This window comes from Penicillium hordei (genome assembly GCF_028827395.1).
Source record: "Penicillium hordei strain IBT 12815 chromosome Unknown utg000005l_segment0_segment0, whole genome shotgun sequence".
Taxonomy (NCBI): Eukaryota; Fungi; Ascomycota; class Eurotiomycetes; order Eurotiales; family Aspergillaceae; genus Penicillium; species Penicillium hordei.
This window is the reverse complement of record NW_026623146.1, coordinates 3,621,907-3,637,712: the sequence shown is the minus strand read 5'-3', so window position 1 is coordinate 3,637,712 and position 15,806 is coordinate 3,621,907. Positions and strand designations below refer to the sequence as shown.

General features: G+C 49.2%; 4 protein-coding genes across 4 annotated transcripts; 3 read left to right on the top strand and 1 right to left on the bottom strand.

Moving 5' to 3' along the window:
- Positions 1–195: 195 nt before the first annotated feature.
- On the top strand, positions 196–2,005 carry N7537_010217 (protein phosphatase 2A regulatory subunit CDC55; the record flags this gene model as incomplete). The annotated part of the gene is made up of 6 exons (XM_056901271.1): positions 196–239; positions 372–412; positions 494–591; positions 666–1,314; positions 1,368–1,930; positions 1,982–2,005. The coding sequence occupies 6 exons, from the start codon at positions 196–198 to the stop codon at positions 2,003–2,005; spliced, it is 1,419 nt and encodes a 472-aa protein (XP_056749939.1).
- A 1,336-nt stretch (positions 2,006–3,341) lies between these two features.
- On the top strand, positions 3,342–8,332 carry N7537_010216 (transcriptional regulator SIN3; the record flags this gene model as incomplete). The annotated part of the gene is made up of 4 exons (XM_056901270.1): positions 3,342–3,442; positions 3,522–3,586; positions 3,673–7,616; positions 7,670–8,332. The coding sequence occupies 4 exons, from the start codon at positions 3,342–3,344 to the stop codon at positions 8,330–8,332; spliced, it is 4,773 nt and encodes a 1,590-aa protein (XP_056749938.1).
- Positions 8,333–9,533: 1,201 nt separating this feature from the next.
- On the top strand, positions 9,534–11,229 carry coaT (acetyl-CoA hydrolase ACH1; the record flags this gene model as incomplete). Its single annotated transcript, XM_056901269.1, has 3 exons — positions 9,534–9,676; positions 9,729–9,969; positions 10,036–11,229. The coding sequence occupies 3 exons, from the start codon at positions 9,534–9,536 to the stop codon at positions 11,227–11,229; spliced, it is 1,578 nt and encodes a 525-aa protein (XP_056749937.1).
- A 694-nt stretch (positions 11,230–11,923) lies between these two features.
- N7537_010214 (uncharacterized protein) lies at positions 11,924–12,284 on the bottom strand (the record flags this gene model as incomplete). The annotated part of the gene is made up of 3 exons (XM_056901268.1): positions 11,924–11,939; positions 12,001–12,128; positions 12,186–12,284. The coding sequence occupies 3 exons, from the start codon at positions 12,282–12,284 to the stop codon at positions 11,924–11,926; spliced, it is 243 nt and encodes an 80-aa protein (XP_056749936.1).
- Between the last annotated feature and the right edge of the window lie 3,522 nt (positions 12,285–15,806).

Sequence of the window (15,806 nt, the reverse complement as noted above, 5' to 3'; positions counted from 1 at the left end):
TTTCCGATTTCTCCAATCGTTATTCTCATCCGACCGAATTCTTTCGTGTCGGTTATCGCGCCTACTTCGCTCCAACCTAAGTGATTTTTGCATCGACAATAGAGCTCTTACGAGGCATTTGCCAACCCGCCTTTCCCGTCCCTCCTATCTTGGTCCTTGCCCTTGTCGCGTTCAAGGGCTAGCTAGAACGTGAAAATGGTAGACAGAGATCCAGGCACACCTACCTGGAAGTTTACACAGTAAGTTCGCCCCGGATCACGCCTTTCGGACTTTCCCACCTGTGATTTCCATTTTTCTCTTTCTTCTGGCCAGGCGCCATCGACCCAACGTCACCACAAAGAGTCATTCAATGGCGACTAACTTCATTTCAGATGCTTCGGCGATAAAGGCGATGTAGAAGATATTACAGAAGGTAATTGGCAGCCTCCCTCGCACTACTCGGCCGAATCTGGTCAATCTCCACAGAGTGCATCGACTGACAAGCGCTCTGCAGCGGACATCATCTCGACCGTCGAATTTGACCACACCGGTAACTATCTGGCCACTGGTGATAAGGGAGGAAGGGTGGTGTTGTTCGAGCGAAATGAGACGGTAGCCCACCCCCTCCGGTCTTTTTCAATTTTTCTCTTCTTCTTTTGCCTTGAGCTAATCACGGAACAACACAGAAAAAAACCTGCGAGTATAAGTTTCACACAGAGTTCCAGTCACACGAGCCAGAGTTCGATTATCTCAAGTCGCTAGAGATCGAAGAGAAGATCAACAAGATAAAATGGTGCCGACGACAGAATGCATCCCATTTCCTCCTTTCGACGAACGACAAGACGATAAAGCTTTGGAAGGTCTTCGACAAGTCGCTGAAAGTGGTCGCCGAGAACAACTTATCGAATGAACTCACTCCTGCGAACCCGGTTGGGGGTGGAGGTATGGCTCGCGCACCCCGCGTATCCTTCAAGGACCCCTCTGCGCTCAAGCTGCCTCGTCTGACACACCATGACACTGTTGTTGCTGCTGTTCCGCGGAGAACATACGCCAACGCTCACGCGTATCATATAAATAGCATCTCCGTTAACAGCGACGGTGAAACCTTTATCAGCAGTGACGACCTGCGAGTGAACCTATGGAACCTCAACATCCAGGACCAGAGCTTCAACATCGTGGATATCAAGCCAGCGAATATGGAGGAACTCACAGAAGTCATCACTGCGGCCGAGTTCCACCCGGTCAGCTGTAACTGGTTCATGTATGCCAGCTCCAAGGGCACAATCAAGCTTGCAGATATGCGACAACGGGCGTTATGTGACGAACACGCCAAGCGTACGTACAACGAGGGAATCGTGCCAATTACACGTACTGACTATTTTATGCAGAGTTCGAACAAGAAGAGGATGCCTCGTCCCGTTCCTTCTTCTCCGAGATCATCTCCTCCATCTCCGACGTGCGATTCTCCAACGACGGGCGGTACATTGTGTCCAGGGACTACTTGACAGTGAAGATTTGGGATGTCAACATGGAACGCCAGCCAATCAAGACCATCCCCATCCACGAGCACCTGCGCCCTCGCCTCTGCGATACGTACGAGAACGATAGCATCTTCGACAAGTTCGAGGTGGTCTTCTCTGGCGACGCGGAGAACGTTATGACCGGCAGCTACAACAACAACTTCATGATCTACCCCACACAAGAAGAAAAGGATACGGAGATTGTGCTCCAGGCAGACAAGTCGGCATTCAAGGCAAAGAAGGTTGGTGTACCGACGCCGATGAGCAAAGGTAGCGGAAAGAAGGCCGGTTCTCGATCCGGCAGCCCTGCCGGCCCCGGAAGTCGCATGAAGAAGGAGACCGATGCGGATCAGATCGACTTCAACAAGAAGATCTTACACATGAGCTGGCATCCATTCGAAGACAGCATTGCAATTGCGGCGACAAACAATGTAAGTCTTGTGTATCCATTCAACCCCTAACAATACTAATTGTGAATACAGCTCTTTGTATTTTCCGCTCTTTAATCGCACCAAGTACCTTCGTACCATCACAAGGCCATTATCATTTTCCATGAACAGGCGCATCTGGGGTTTGGATCGGGTGGCTAGAGGGCCTGTGTGAACAGGCAAGATATGAAGAATGAAAACCAGAAAATAATGATAGCAGCAAGCCACAGGTTCCATAATCACAGGACTTTCCCCTTCTCCCCCCTCCCAATTCCCTATCTCCGCTCTCATTGTGGAACTCATCTGTCTGAGTTTTGGAGACCTAGTTTTTCTTTACCTATGTCCCCTTTTACTCTTTTCCTGCGATTGCGGTGGGGCTGCCAAAGGAGTTGTATGGTGGTCAACTCATGATAGAGAATGTCATGCCTGTTTTGAGGCCCTTTCCATAGTTACTGAAAGACTATAGGTTTGGTAGCTGACTAGTATTGAGATATTAGATGTCCTTTTTTAGTTCCAGTAGAACAGTATAATTTTACGGTTTAGGCGTTTCCCCTGCTTTATCTGTTACTTTCTCTCAATATATAGGAGAAAAGACATCAAGAAATGTGCCTCGAAAATGTATCTTCTAAAAAGGGACCTTGGAAAAAGATGCCGAAGAGGCCACTCAACCGGCCGTTGTTAGCCAGCCCTTACCCTCCGCCCCTTTCCGAGGCATGACAAGCGAGAGGCACCCCAAGCCTTCAAAATGAGCCTTGATATGCAGATTGATACAGAAGATAGGCTATACAATGAACAATAAGCTACAGGTCTATTGAAACCATCCACCTCCATTCATGACTCATGCTATTCACGTTTATTCTCCTGTTCCCTTAATGCCTGTCATGTTTTTCTGCCGGCAATGGCGGGCGATGACGAAGGCGGACTGAAATTGACCTATCGCACAATACAACACATGACCAATGTACCGCCTCTCATTGACGGAAATCCCGCTAATATATACAAACAATACCGTAATAAATGAATTCTGAATACACTTCGGATAATCAAATGTCCGAAGAGTATCCACTAAGCCATAATAGGTTAGCCCGGGGAGGAAAGCCTCCACAGGAGCCCGCGATCGGTCGCGCGCAATTCCATCACCCCAGTCTGTGTCTCCTTCTTGTCTATCGTACTTCTACTTCTCTACCGGTTCTTTCTTGCTGCGTGGAGTCGGTTTCTGTCTTCTTATCTGCAAGATTCCAGGTCATGCTGTGACCCTAGTGCAACCTGAGCGTTGCCAGTCGATTCCAACCCACGAGACTACGAGCTCCAGCTCTTCGATTACCAGACCCTGACTTTTTCTCCCCTCCTCGACCCTTCTTATTCGTCAAATCTACCTCCCTACTTCTCTCCTACTGGGGTTCGTGCATACACCATGAACTCTGGAAACGATAACTGGCACTCCTCCGGTGGGCCGCCGTCGCATCCTGGCATTGATCAAATGAACCAGCAGCCTCGGCCCCTGGGGTCATTCAGGTACGAGCAGCCGTATATAGTACAAACGGCTTGATGCCTTGATATCGGAGACTAACACGATGGTCTTGCGCTTCAACAGTCAAAATCCCTCCCAGCAAGCTCAGGCCTCACAGCCCTCGGGCCCAGTACTTCCCCCTCCAGGTGGTGAGTGCCTCTTCATGAACTACAGATTTCCATGTGGAAATCCAATGATAAATACATGTTTAAACTAACTGATCATTCTATTATAGGACCCTACCACCCTAGTCAGTCGGGTGGCCATTCTCTTCCTGGACTGGCAGAATTAAGCCAGACCCACGGAAATCCGCACCAGCCTTCCGCGTACGGCCAGCACCCAGCAGGCCCGTCGCATAACAGCGGCCATTCTCTTCCCGGAATCGGTCAAGCCATGCAACACGCTTCTCCTCAGCTCAACCGCGAGCGGGAGCGGGACTCCAGGGAGCGCGAAATCATCGAGCGCCAGCGCCAGGAAGAAATGGCTCACCGTGAGCGCGAGCGCGAGCGCGATCATCGTGAACAAATTGAACGGCAGCTAGAACGCCGCGAACAACCCCATCACCCTGTCCAAAGCCACACTGGCTCGATCCCTCTCCATCAACCCGTGGCCAATAAAGTCCCCAACTCCATTCACGGCCCGGGCGGACTTCTCTCGACCCTTGGCGGAAACCCGCAGAGCGGCCACCAGGGCGGACCTCAGTCTGCTGCTGGCTTGTTCGGTCCTCAGATGCAGCACGGTGAAGGTACACCTCGCTCGTATATGCAGCATCCCGGTGGTCCACCAGGACAGCCTATGATGGCGTACAATGCCGCCGGACAGCAAATTCCAGGAAATGTTGCAGCTCTTGCCCAGGGCCAGCAGCCGATTCTAAATGATGCCCTCAGCTACCTTGACCAGGTTAAGGTGCGCTTTGTTGACCAACCAGATGTCTATAACCGTTTCTTGGATATCATGAAGGATTTCAAGAGCCAGGCTATTGATACGCCGGGTGTGATTCAACGCGTTTCGACACTTTTCAATGGTCATCCTGCTCTCATTCAAGGATTTAATACCTTTTTGCCTCCCGGCTACCGCATTGAGTGCGGTACCGAAGACAACCCTGATGCGATTCGGGTCACAACCCCGTCCGGCACAAATACACTCAGCATGCCACGTGCAGGACGTCCTTTCGAGACAATCACCAATGCACCACCCTCCGGTGATCCACATGCCCGCTCTGACTTCTATCGCGACCAGCCTCGACCTGGCTGGCAACAAGGGCAACAGCAGGATCAGCAGCAAGGCCCTGCCTCCGGATCTTACTCTCCTGGCTCAAGAATGATGGGTGGCATGTATCAACAGGATGGACCTGGACCCGCTCAAGAGCACCACTACGGTTACCCCACTCAACAAGAGCAACAAGCTGCATCTGCCATGACCCATCAGCAAGACCACCGTGGAGTGGCACAGCTTCAAGGCGCTGCCTCCGCAGCGTCCGCTGGACTTAGCAGGGCGTCTCTCATGGGGGTCTCGGCTGCTGGACAGAACTCTAGTCTCACCCAGCCGATGAACAATCTGGCTGGCGTCGGAACTGGTATGCTCCAGGGTGCTCAGGATCTGAACAAGCGTGGCCCCGTGGAGTTCAACCACGCCATCAGCTATGTGAACAAGATCAAGAACCGCTTCTCAAGTGCGCCAGAGATCTACAAGCAGTTCCTCGAGATACTCCAGACTTACCAGCGGGAGTCAAAGCCCATTCAGGATGTCTATGGACAGGTTACTCAGTTGTTCAACACTGCACCAGATCTGTTGGAGGATTTCAAACAGTTCCTGCCAGAATCCGCCGCGCATGCCAAACAAGTAGCCGCGCAACGCCAGGCTGAAGAGCAAGCACCTCTTAGCAATCTCCGTGGTGAACCTGCAGGTTTCACCTCTCAGACTCCTAACCGCGATGTCAAGATGCCTCCTCTGGGTCAGTTCAATGTGAAGGACCCTAAGGAAAACAAGAAGCGTCGTGGTGGTCCAGGTGGTGTTGGCTCGATCTCGGGGCCTGCCGGTTCCGAAGCTGCTCGCTTGTCGGAGGCAAGCAGAGGTGGCCAGAGTTCGCAGTTCGGTAACGCTAGCAAGAGACCAAAGTATCACCATGGAAAGCCCTCTGTCGACATGGCTAATGTCTCTCCCACTTTGATTCCTGCCCTCCCAGAGCCTCTTCCTCCCTCGGTCTCCATGACTCCCAGCCAGGAAGAAATCGCGTTCTTCGACCGCGTCAAGAAGTTCATTGCCAACAAGCAAGTCTTCAGCGACTTCCTGAAGCTTTGCAATCTGTACACCACGGACCTCCTCGACCGCCACATTCTGGTCAAGAGGGCCGAGGGATACATCGGGTCCAATGCTGAGCTCATGAGCTGGTTCAGACGTTTCATGAGCGCCGAAGAGCCTGAGGATAAGATCATCGACCCCAAGGCGAACCCGGAATCAGGTGTCGTCAACCTGGCTCACTGCCGGTCTCTGGGACCGAGTTACCGACTTCTCCCCAAGCGCGAGCGCCAAAAGCCATGCAGTGGGCGCGATCCGCTTTGCAATGGTGTTCTTAATGATGACTGGGCCTCACATCCCACCTGGGCTTCGGAAGATTCTGGCTTTGTTGCTCACCGCAAGAACCAGTATGAAGACGCTTTGCATCGGATTGAAGAAGATCGCCACGATTACGATCACCACATTGAGGCTTGTACCCGTACCATCCAGCTGATTGAGCCCATCTGCCAGCAATTCCTTTACATGAGTGATGCGGAACGCATGGCATTCAAATTGCCACAAGGTCTCGGTGGTCAAAGCGAGGCAATTTACCAGCGTGTCATCAAGAAGATTTACGACCGTCAACGTGGTGAGAAAGTCATCCGAGACATGTTCCTCCGTCCCTGCCACGTTCTTCCCATCGTCCTTTACCGCTTGAAGCAGAAGCTAGAGGAATGGAAGGCCTGCCAGCGCGAGTGGGACAAGGTCTGGCGCGAACAGATGCAGCGAGCATACTGGCGCAGTCTTGACCACCAAGCCATCGCAACCAAGCAAACCGACAAGAAGCTCTTTGTCGCCAAGAACATCCAGCAAGACCTGCAGACCAAGTTTGAGGATGCACAGGCTAGTCGCAAGAGCGGCCGCCCCCCGCCAAAGTTCCAGGCTGAATTCCAGTTCAACGATACTCAGGTCCTTCTGGACGCTGTCTACCTGCTTTTCCTGTACTTTGACCGCAACACCAATGGCTTTGGCGCTGATCCTCAGCGACTTATGAACTTTATCAGGGATTTCATTCCTACTTTCTTCGGCCTGGATCGTTACACCTTCAACCTGTATATGGACGAGGTCTACAACGCCATCAATGATGACGATGACACTTATGCCAATGACGATGTCTCGAACGGGAGCCGCAAGGGAGCCGACTTGCAGAAGCTGGATCTTCTGCGTGAGGCCCTTGAACGCGGAGACCAGGCTGAGAAGCCCATTAAGGAAGATGTTCTGAACAACCATGACGAACCCCCTGTTGTCCAAGTTTCTTCCACAGTCTCTGAGTCTGAGGATTCCTTTGACGTGGCGGAACTGCGCTGGATGGAGCATCCCGGAAAGGGTAACTTCAACCTTGAGCATGAATACACACTCAACGAGAAGTACAAGAAGAAGGAGCACCACATGTACAGCAACCTGAACATTTTCTGCTTCCTGCGTACTTTTGAGATCCTCTACGCGCGTCTTCTGCGCATCAAAGAGCAGGAGGAGTCCGCCCGCGAACAAGTCCGACGCGGTGTTCTACCCAAAGCTGCTCATGAGTTGTGTTTGATCGACCGATTCCCTAGTGATTTCTTCTATGATGTCGATCCCAAAGCCAACCTTTACAAGCAGATTGTGCGTATGTGCGAGGAGGTCATCAAGGGTGATATTGATCAGGTTCACCTGGAAGAGACCCTGCGTCGCTTCTACATGCAGAGCGGATACCTGCTCTACAATCTGGAGCGTATCTTCTCTTCCATTTCTAAGTTCGTGGCGTCCATCTTCACTGGTGATTCTCGCGACCGCAGCTCCGACATTGTCAATCTCTTCTTCAAGGAACGCGAGAAGGAGGAGACTACCCACCACCAGGAGATTCAGTACCGCAAACAAGTTGAGCGACTGGTCAAGGATGGAGATATCTACCGCATTACTTTCGTGAGTTTTCCAGTTCTCAAAAATGCCTTGATAATGACTAACAAATCCTTCAGTACCCAACTGACCGCCGCGTCACCGTCCAAGTAATGACCAGCGAAGACGCAACCCTCAACAACGACGAACTCACCCCAGAAGAGCGCTGGTCCTACTATGTGACCGCCTACTCGATGCGCGACCCAACCGAAGGCGTCCAATTCTCCAAGATGCGCATGCCCCTACTGAAGCGTAACCTTCCTCCGAAGCTCGAAGAAGATGAAGAGTACGATCGCTACTACCGCAGCCTTCAGCACCACGACGGCCTGACCATCCGCATCTGCGCCAACAACTACACAATGTTGTACCAACCACCCACCCACGACTGGTTCTGGCGTTCCAACGCGCCCATCCCGGAGAAAGATGCCGACGCCGACACCATCAAGGCTCAAGTCGACGAGCTCGCTAAAGAGAAGGCCGCGCTACGCGAGAAGCGCCACGACCGCTTCGTCGAGAAGTTCGTCAACAACCCCTCCTGGGCCCGCGGTCTGAGCAAGGACCAGGTGGATGAGAGCAACCAGCGCTTCCGGTCTTGGGTTGACGGAACCCTCTCTGATAGTCCCGCTCCGGGCCGTGAGGGATCTGCGTCTCGTTCTGGCTCCGCGGCCCCCGCTAATGCGGAGGCGGAGAAGGATGATGGCGCGGATGTTGAGATGACCGATGCCGAGCCTACCGAGGCGTAGGGTGTTTGTGTTGGTGGTGTAACTTTTACGACGGGTCAGTCTCCCCCCCTACTTATGGGGGGGGTGACTGACATGCATTATTGTTGATTGTGGGAAGGGGGACGGCGTACGATGAGGAAATTGCGATGAATAGTTTTTCTTTTCTTTCTTTTCTTTTTGAACGATTTCCGTAGTTTTGTATTTGTATCTTCTTTTCTTTTCTTCAAGTATCTCTTACTTTATTCTCACAAATGAAATGGCCATGGGGAGATTGGTCTATTTATTCTAATTTAATTTGGTTTGTATGATTGGTTTCAGATACTCATAACTTCCTGTATATCTTCCATTCTACAATCCTGATGCGTACCCTAATGCGGCGATCCACTCGAACTCCTGGGGTAAGAAAGAAAATGAGATGCCTCCAGATCATCGGCTTCTCTTGCTGTATCGGTATAATCGGCATAATTGGCATCACTAGCGGCAAGATGCATCCAATTATCCAATTACCCAATTATCCAATCTGTGTTAGTATGAAAATCTCCGTGTGGCCGAGCTGCATAGCCGATACTGGCCCGAGAGTGGAGTCGGGAGAAACTCGGTGGGATCTACGGAGTACTCCGTATATTCTTTTTTTTTATGTTGTGTATTGTGATAGTTGTAATGATTATGAAATATAATTTTGATTCCGGTTATTATGAGGACTAAATCGAAACAAAAGAGACTGTTAATAATGGCGATACAAAGTATGCAAGCCCTGGAGGTAAGAAGAGAAAAGGGGAAACCCGATAGATCACCGAAGGCCGAGTGAATGCCGGGGAAACGCCATGGTTGACGTCATTATGAATTAATTTTTGCGATAAGCATCATCGAGGGGGGATTACTGGGGAATTAGATAGGGATGGGATAATATATATATGTGTGTGTGTATATGTGTATATAATATAGATTGGAATTGAATTAGAATGCAATTGAAGTTGAAATTGAAATAGAAATCAGAATAAGCTATAGAATATACTCTTATCCGATATACAATTTACAATTGTAAAGTCCATCCATCTACCAAATTCCAAAACTTCCATTCTCCCGGAGCTGTCGGCCTCGCATTCCTTTGTGGAGACCTCTGCCCGTGGGGTTGAAGAAATTACTTATACCCCCAGATCCCCTTTTTCCTTCTCCTCACATCAGACACTCTCCCCTCTCTTTTTTTTTCTTTTTCTGTATCATGTCTGCTTCGGCCCTATTGAAGAGCCGTGTGCGGCGCCCTTCGTATCTGAAGAAGCTCGCCAAACCCGAGGATCTCCTTCATCACTTCCCCAATGGCACGTACATCGGCTGGTCCGGGTTCACCGGTGTCGGTTACCCCAAGTATGTAACACAGACCATTGAATCTGAGAACAGAACGTTAACCTCAATCTAGGATGGTTCCCATTGCTCTTGCAGACCACGTCGAGAAGAACAACCTCCAGGGACAGCTGAGGTACAACCTATTTGTCGGTGCCTCCTCCGGTGCAGAGACCGAGAGCCGCTGGGCCCGCTTGAACATGATTGAGCGCCGCAGCCCTCACCAAGTCGGAAAGGAAATCGCCAAGGGAATCAACAACGGCCAGATCAAGTTCTTTGATAAGCATCTGAGCATGTTCCCCTCAGATTTGGTTTATGTAAGTCTTGACATCTCTAGAAGAAGAAAAGCCCAATCAACCCGCTAACCTCTTCGCTTCCATCAGGGCTGGTACACTCTAAACAAGCCCAAGCCCTCGATCGACGTGGCAGTCATCGAGGCTTCCGCCATCACCGAGAACGGAGGCATCATCCCCGGTGCCTCCGTCGGCGCTTCACCCGAACTGATTCAGATGGCCGACAAGATCATCATCGAAGTGAACACCTCCATGCCCTCCTTCGAAGGCCTGCACGACATCACCTGCTCAGACCTACCCCCGGGCCGCAAGCCCTATCTCGTCATGGCCCCGGAGGACCGCATCGGAACAAGCTACATCCCCATCGACCCGGAGAAGGTCGTCGCCATCGTGGAGTCCAACTACCCCGACCAAACCCTCCCCAACGCCCCAGAAGACGAAGGCTCCCAAGCCATCGCCTCGAACCTAATCGAGTTCCTCAAGCACGAGGTCAAGCATGGCCGCCTCCCACCCAACCTCCTCCCCATCCAATCCGGCATCGGCAACATCGCCAACGCCGTCGTCGGAGGCCTCAGCAAGGGCGGCGCAGACTTCAAGAACCTAAAAGTCTGGACCGAAGTCCTGCAAGACTCCTTCCTCGACCTCTTCGACAGCGGAAACCTCGACTTCGCAACCGCAACCTCCATCCGCTTCTCCCCAGACGGCTTCAAGCGCTTCTACGATAACTGGGAGCGCTACGCAGGCAAGCTCCTCCTTCGCTCGCAACAAGTCTCCAACTCCCCCGAGATCATCCGTCGTCTCGGCTGTATCGGCATGAACACGCCCGTCGAAGTCGACATCTACGCACACGCCAACAGTACCTGCGTGATGGGATCGCGGATGTTGAACGGACTGGGTGGATCCGCCGATTTCCTGCGTAACTCCAAGTACAGTATCATGCACACTCCATCCGCACGTCCTTCCAAGACCGATCCTACCGGTGTGAGCTGTATCGTTCCGTTCGCGACACACATCGATCAGACCGAGCATGATCTTGACGTTGTCGTTACCGAGCAGGGTCTTGCTGATGTTCGTGGGTTGTCGCCGAGGGAGCGGGCGCGGGTTATTATTAAGAATTGCTCGCACCCTGACTACACGCCTATTCTCACTGATTACCTTGACCGTGCGGAATTCGAGTGTCTGCGCAAGGGCATGGGTCATGAGCCGCATATGCTTTTCCAGGCCTTTAACATGCACAAGAATCTGCAGGAGAAGGGTACTATGAAGATTGACTCTTGGGAGTAGATTTGAGGGATGTGTGTGGTTGTGAATACCTTGGGTATTCTAAAACTTGAATGCACGCTAGGTTAGGGCGTTTGGTATGTCTATTAGCGGTTCATGTGTGTATAGTACTCGGAATACAACCTTTTTCTCTGGATTGTTTTGGTTGTGGATTAGCTGGCTCGTAGTTAGGGTGGTGCGTGGACGTCTAGGTAGACAAGCTATGCAGCTATGTCCGGGGTAATAAGCACAAGGCAGTATCACATGACGTGGATTGAACTATGTATTGATCTAGCGAAGGCATAATGTCCAATTTTCATTAGGGTTGCTTAGTACTCGCCTACACCGTAGACCAGAGTGGCATCAATTACGTCGAGAATTATCTTCGGGTCTAGTGATCTTATTTGCATTCCAATGGTTCATAGGATTGATTAAACGTATATCCAAATCAAACGATATGTGCAAATAGAACACGTCCAAACAAATAGATCGTATAGAAACCAGATCTTGCCATGCCAGACAGAACTCCTATATCAAGAAAGATATGGTATAATGACAATAACAAACAAGCAATGCTGAAATACAAAAGCAAAAAACACCAACGAAAAGAAAACGTGTAATCATATCAATCTCAATCCCCTTTTAGTCTCCATGTCGTATAGACACAAGGAAAGACAGAGTCTGAGAATCGAACCCGACCATAACCCATTTGAAAAGATCAAAGTCCAGTAAGTCTATATCAAAGTCAGCACTAATCCCCTAATCCAAAGCATGAGCATCGTGGATATAACATACCGACTCCAGAGCGACCCAAGAATACCAGGCTCTGCAGTCTCAGACTTGCGTTTAGCCCAGCCGTGATCGACGTTGTAGTGCTTTACATCTTGTAACCCGGCGAAGAGGCCTCGTCCGGCTGTTGCGCGCTTTGGGGATGTTAGTTAATGGATACTAATGGTGTATAGTGGCAGTGGTATACGTACACGATGCTGTTGAGCAGAATTCCGAACCCAGTAGTCTGCGCCGTAGTCATTTTGCAGACGGGCGTGCTCGCTATCGGTGGTTTTAGATTGGGTGGGCATTTCGTGTGGTTGTTTGGTTGTGTGGTTGGATGGTTGGATGGTTGGATGGTTGTGTACTTGTGTACTTGGGTTGTGGAGATGTATCTTGAAAGTATCAACCAAAGTAGGTATCGAAGAATGTCGTTGTGTGATGAACAAAACAAGCCCCCCGGTGTAACATCCCAGCCTTATATACATACATCACTTCCCATATCACAGCGAGATACAAAGCCGCATAGCAAGTATGGCCTGACAGCATCGAACCAAATCATGTTTGTTCCGAGAGGCTGGGTCTCGGGACGTCGCTATTAGCCGTTTCTAGGGCTTAGTCCGGATAGCATGATCTAATCTATACCTCGGATTGATTTTATCCGGATTGGATTCTTAGATATTGCTGAACGTGATTGGGATGGTGACGCTGGATGTGGTGCGATCGCGGGTTTTTCCGTTTCCGTTTCTGGGGTTAGTATAGGTGGAGAATGACTTTGGTCTTACCGATTATTATTCGACGTCAGATGATTGGGGGATTGAAGGATCGGTAGGCGATGGTAGGTGATGATACTTGCGGTGTATGGTGGCATGATCGGGTGGCACGGTGATGGTCAGATTCACGGCAAAAAAGATAGGAAACAATAGGAAAATGTCTACGTTGGATTTGATTTAATAAGGTGCAAAATAACTTGATAACTTGGAGCTATTGTGTTATTATAATTTGATTTTGTGAGATAGTCTTTATTAGACATCTTAAAAGCACTTGTTGTACTATCCAGGGTTCAACTTCGAAACTTGTATGGATACATTTTGAGCACCTCACCCCAAATTTCCAAGATATACAATCCTATGGCAACAAAAAGGTTCCCTTTCCTCTGTCATCGCCGCTGATTATTCCACTGTGCATTCATGCCCCCTCGGGGCTTGTCAGAACGAGACGACATTCAATCTACAGCACACAAACAAGGACATCCACCCCACGCAGAACGCTGCACATAACTATGGTTGAAGATATTTTAGGAGGTTAATCCATGAATCCGTCAGTTTATACAGTTCTACAAAGTTATCCCTAGATCTAACCACTTCTACTTTTTATGCGACGTTTCTCCATCCCTGCCTCCCCCTTGCACCCCGACGTCCATATTCTCATGCGAGATTGTTCCGTACACATTGAAAAGTCGACATAAATGTCAAGGACGAGGTAGGTAATTTGTAATCTAGTGGCGAGTGACACTCATCTAAGAATAAGAATGCAGATCCGAGAAACGCCGATCGTTATCCAGCCGTCGGGCTTGCAGTTGAAATGCGGCTTCATGTTTCGTATTCTCCATCGAGACACCAAAATCACCAAAAGGCATACCAGATATAGCTGAACGAGTCTGAAGATATCTCAGTCTTAATTGCCTCTCTCGTTCGTTCTAGGCCAAGGATATTGGGCCGGAGTTCATGACTTGTTTGTGTCGGACCTTGATGAGTTGTGATATATATATATATATAGTGAAGCCGGTCGGTGATCCCAATACGTTCAGCTACTTCTAAATTGGAGTAAAAAGAGACCAAAGAATCGAAAATGTCTTAACTATACATATGTATATTACTTGATCCAACCCACTAGGTTTGAAGTGTACCTTTTGTATGGGTATGCCATACAAGAGATACCACCTAATTTCAAAATTCATTGTCCAAAGTGAATTGGCAAAATATAAAGAGCCTGCAGTACTTTAAGATATGAGGGATAATAGTTTGTAATTCAATGTCTATTAGTTGACTAGTCAAAGCCGAAAAGCAAGCCATATTAGAAATAAAGGAAATGCGAGGAAGCACCTAAAGATCGAGGCATCCATTCCACCGAGTGACATTCTCCATGTGGCCAGTGTGATACAGATCTCTCCCAAATATCTGAGATGTGGAATGCCATCCATGGAACATAAATTAGCCCTAAATTTGACATATCAAAAAGAAACTTGAGTCATATGCAGGGAAAATCGGTCTGCAGAAATTTCCCCCGCACCACACCGTTGAGCCTTGGACCCTGGAAACCTTTTTATTGGAAAAACAAAAGAAAACAAAAACGAAACCCCCCAATAACAAGGCTGATAGAAAATCGCCACCATAATCTTTGCACGAATCGAATTGGTTTTCCAGATCCCAAATCCACAAGGCCACACACCCCTGGAAGCCCCTGAATAACCTCAAAGAGGGTATTGCCAAGCCTCGACCTAAGTGCCAACCAAGCCTAGATCCGCTATTATCCTTGGCCTTCTGATCCATTGGAATTCGCAGATTGGCCAAGAGTATTTCGGCGGTCTGGATCGTTGAGTTGTCTTGATTTGGGCAGTTTCTTTGTGTCGTACGAAGTACCAAGTAATGATGGGTGTTATTCATTTACACACGAATCCCAATCAAGAACGTGGCAAGTCTGGACCTCAAATACACAATTACATCAAATTCTACCTAAATACTTTCAACCTTGTCAATAATCCAACCAACCTGTGGGGTAATTATCTGAAACAGACCAGACTAGCGAGCGAAAAACAACTGGTGTAAAACGGGCACGACACATCTAACTTAGGAGCCAGACGCTAGCTAACGTAGTCCGATAAAAATAATACATAGCGGTAATCTCCGTAAGACATAATCCTCGGCTGTGCCCCAGTATCCGTGATCTACCCCATGGACGTGATTTGATCGCCAGTCAATGGGATCCAGACTCCCATCCTCACTGTGATCAACGATCTGTATATGAAATAGTAGAGAATCTGTTCATTGTACACTTGCTGTTTCCATTGCCTGTGCACCATATATAAACCTGCAAATAAAGCACTATCAGTGTGGGTGTCGGTTATATCGGATACTTAGGCTACAGTGTTATTTTTATCTTGCTCTGGCAACGACCACACTAAATAAATGCCTATGCCCCGAGTAGAAGGTGGTTCGTAGTCCACGCGGTCCTTCCCATTCGGCGCGATTAATTAATTGAACAGTTCAAGCTTCGTGCCCCGTTTATTAACTGTTTTTGACTTTGATTAGGCCGGGTGATCGGCCAGTTCATGAGTGTATATGTGGCTGGCTGGATGGAGATCGTCAGGAGAGGTAGAAAACAGCGCATAGTTAACAACAAAGGGTATGTGTTGTTTCCATATGGAGGAGAGTGGAGTATATTGAGATGAGAACAATTTGGTTTTGGGCGAAAACATGGGGATTAAAGAGACTTGTTGTGATGGGATATGGACTCGGTGGTAACCTGAGACATTCGTATTAAGGAATAATAAACAGAATTTCTCAATACTGCGTACTTGTATGTCGTAGGTAATCCATAAAATTGAATGATACCCGTATTGTTATTTTATAATATAGATCGGCAGGGCGGAAATTAGAGGCTGCACCTCAACCAATCAGGATATGGGCTATACCCAAACTAAGCTGCCACCTTGCCATTTTGGGACTGACCAAGGACGCTATGACAGAACGCCCCACATAGTGCGGGAAGAGAATTTCCCGTTGTCTTTGGTTTTTGACTTTGGGCTCTTGACCGGGGAATCTCTATGTCTG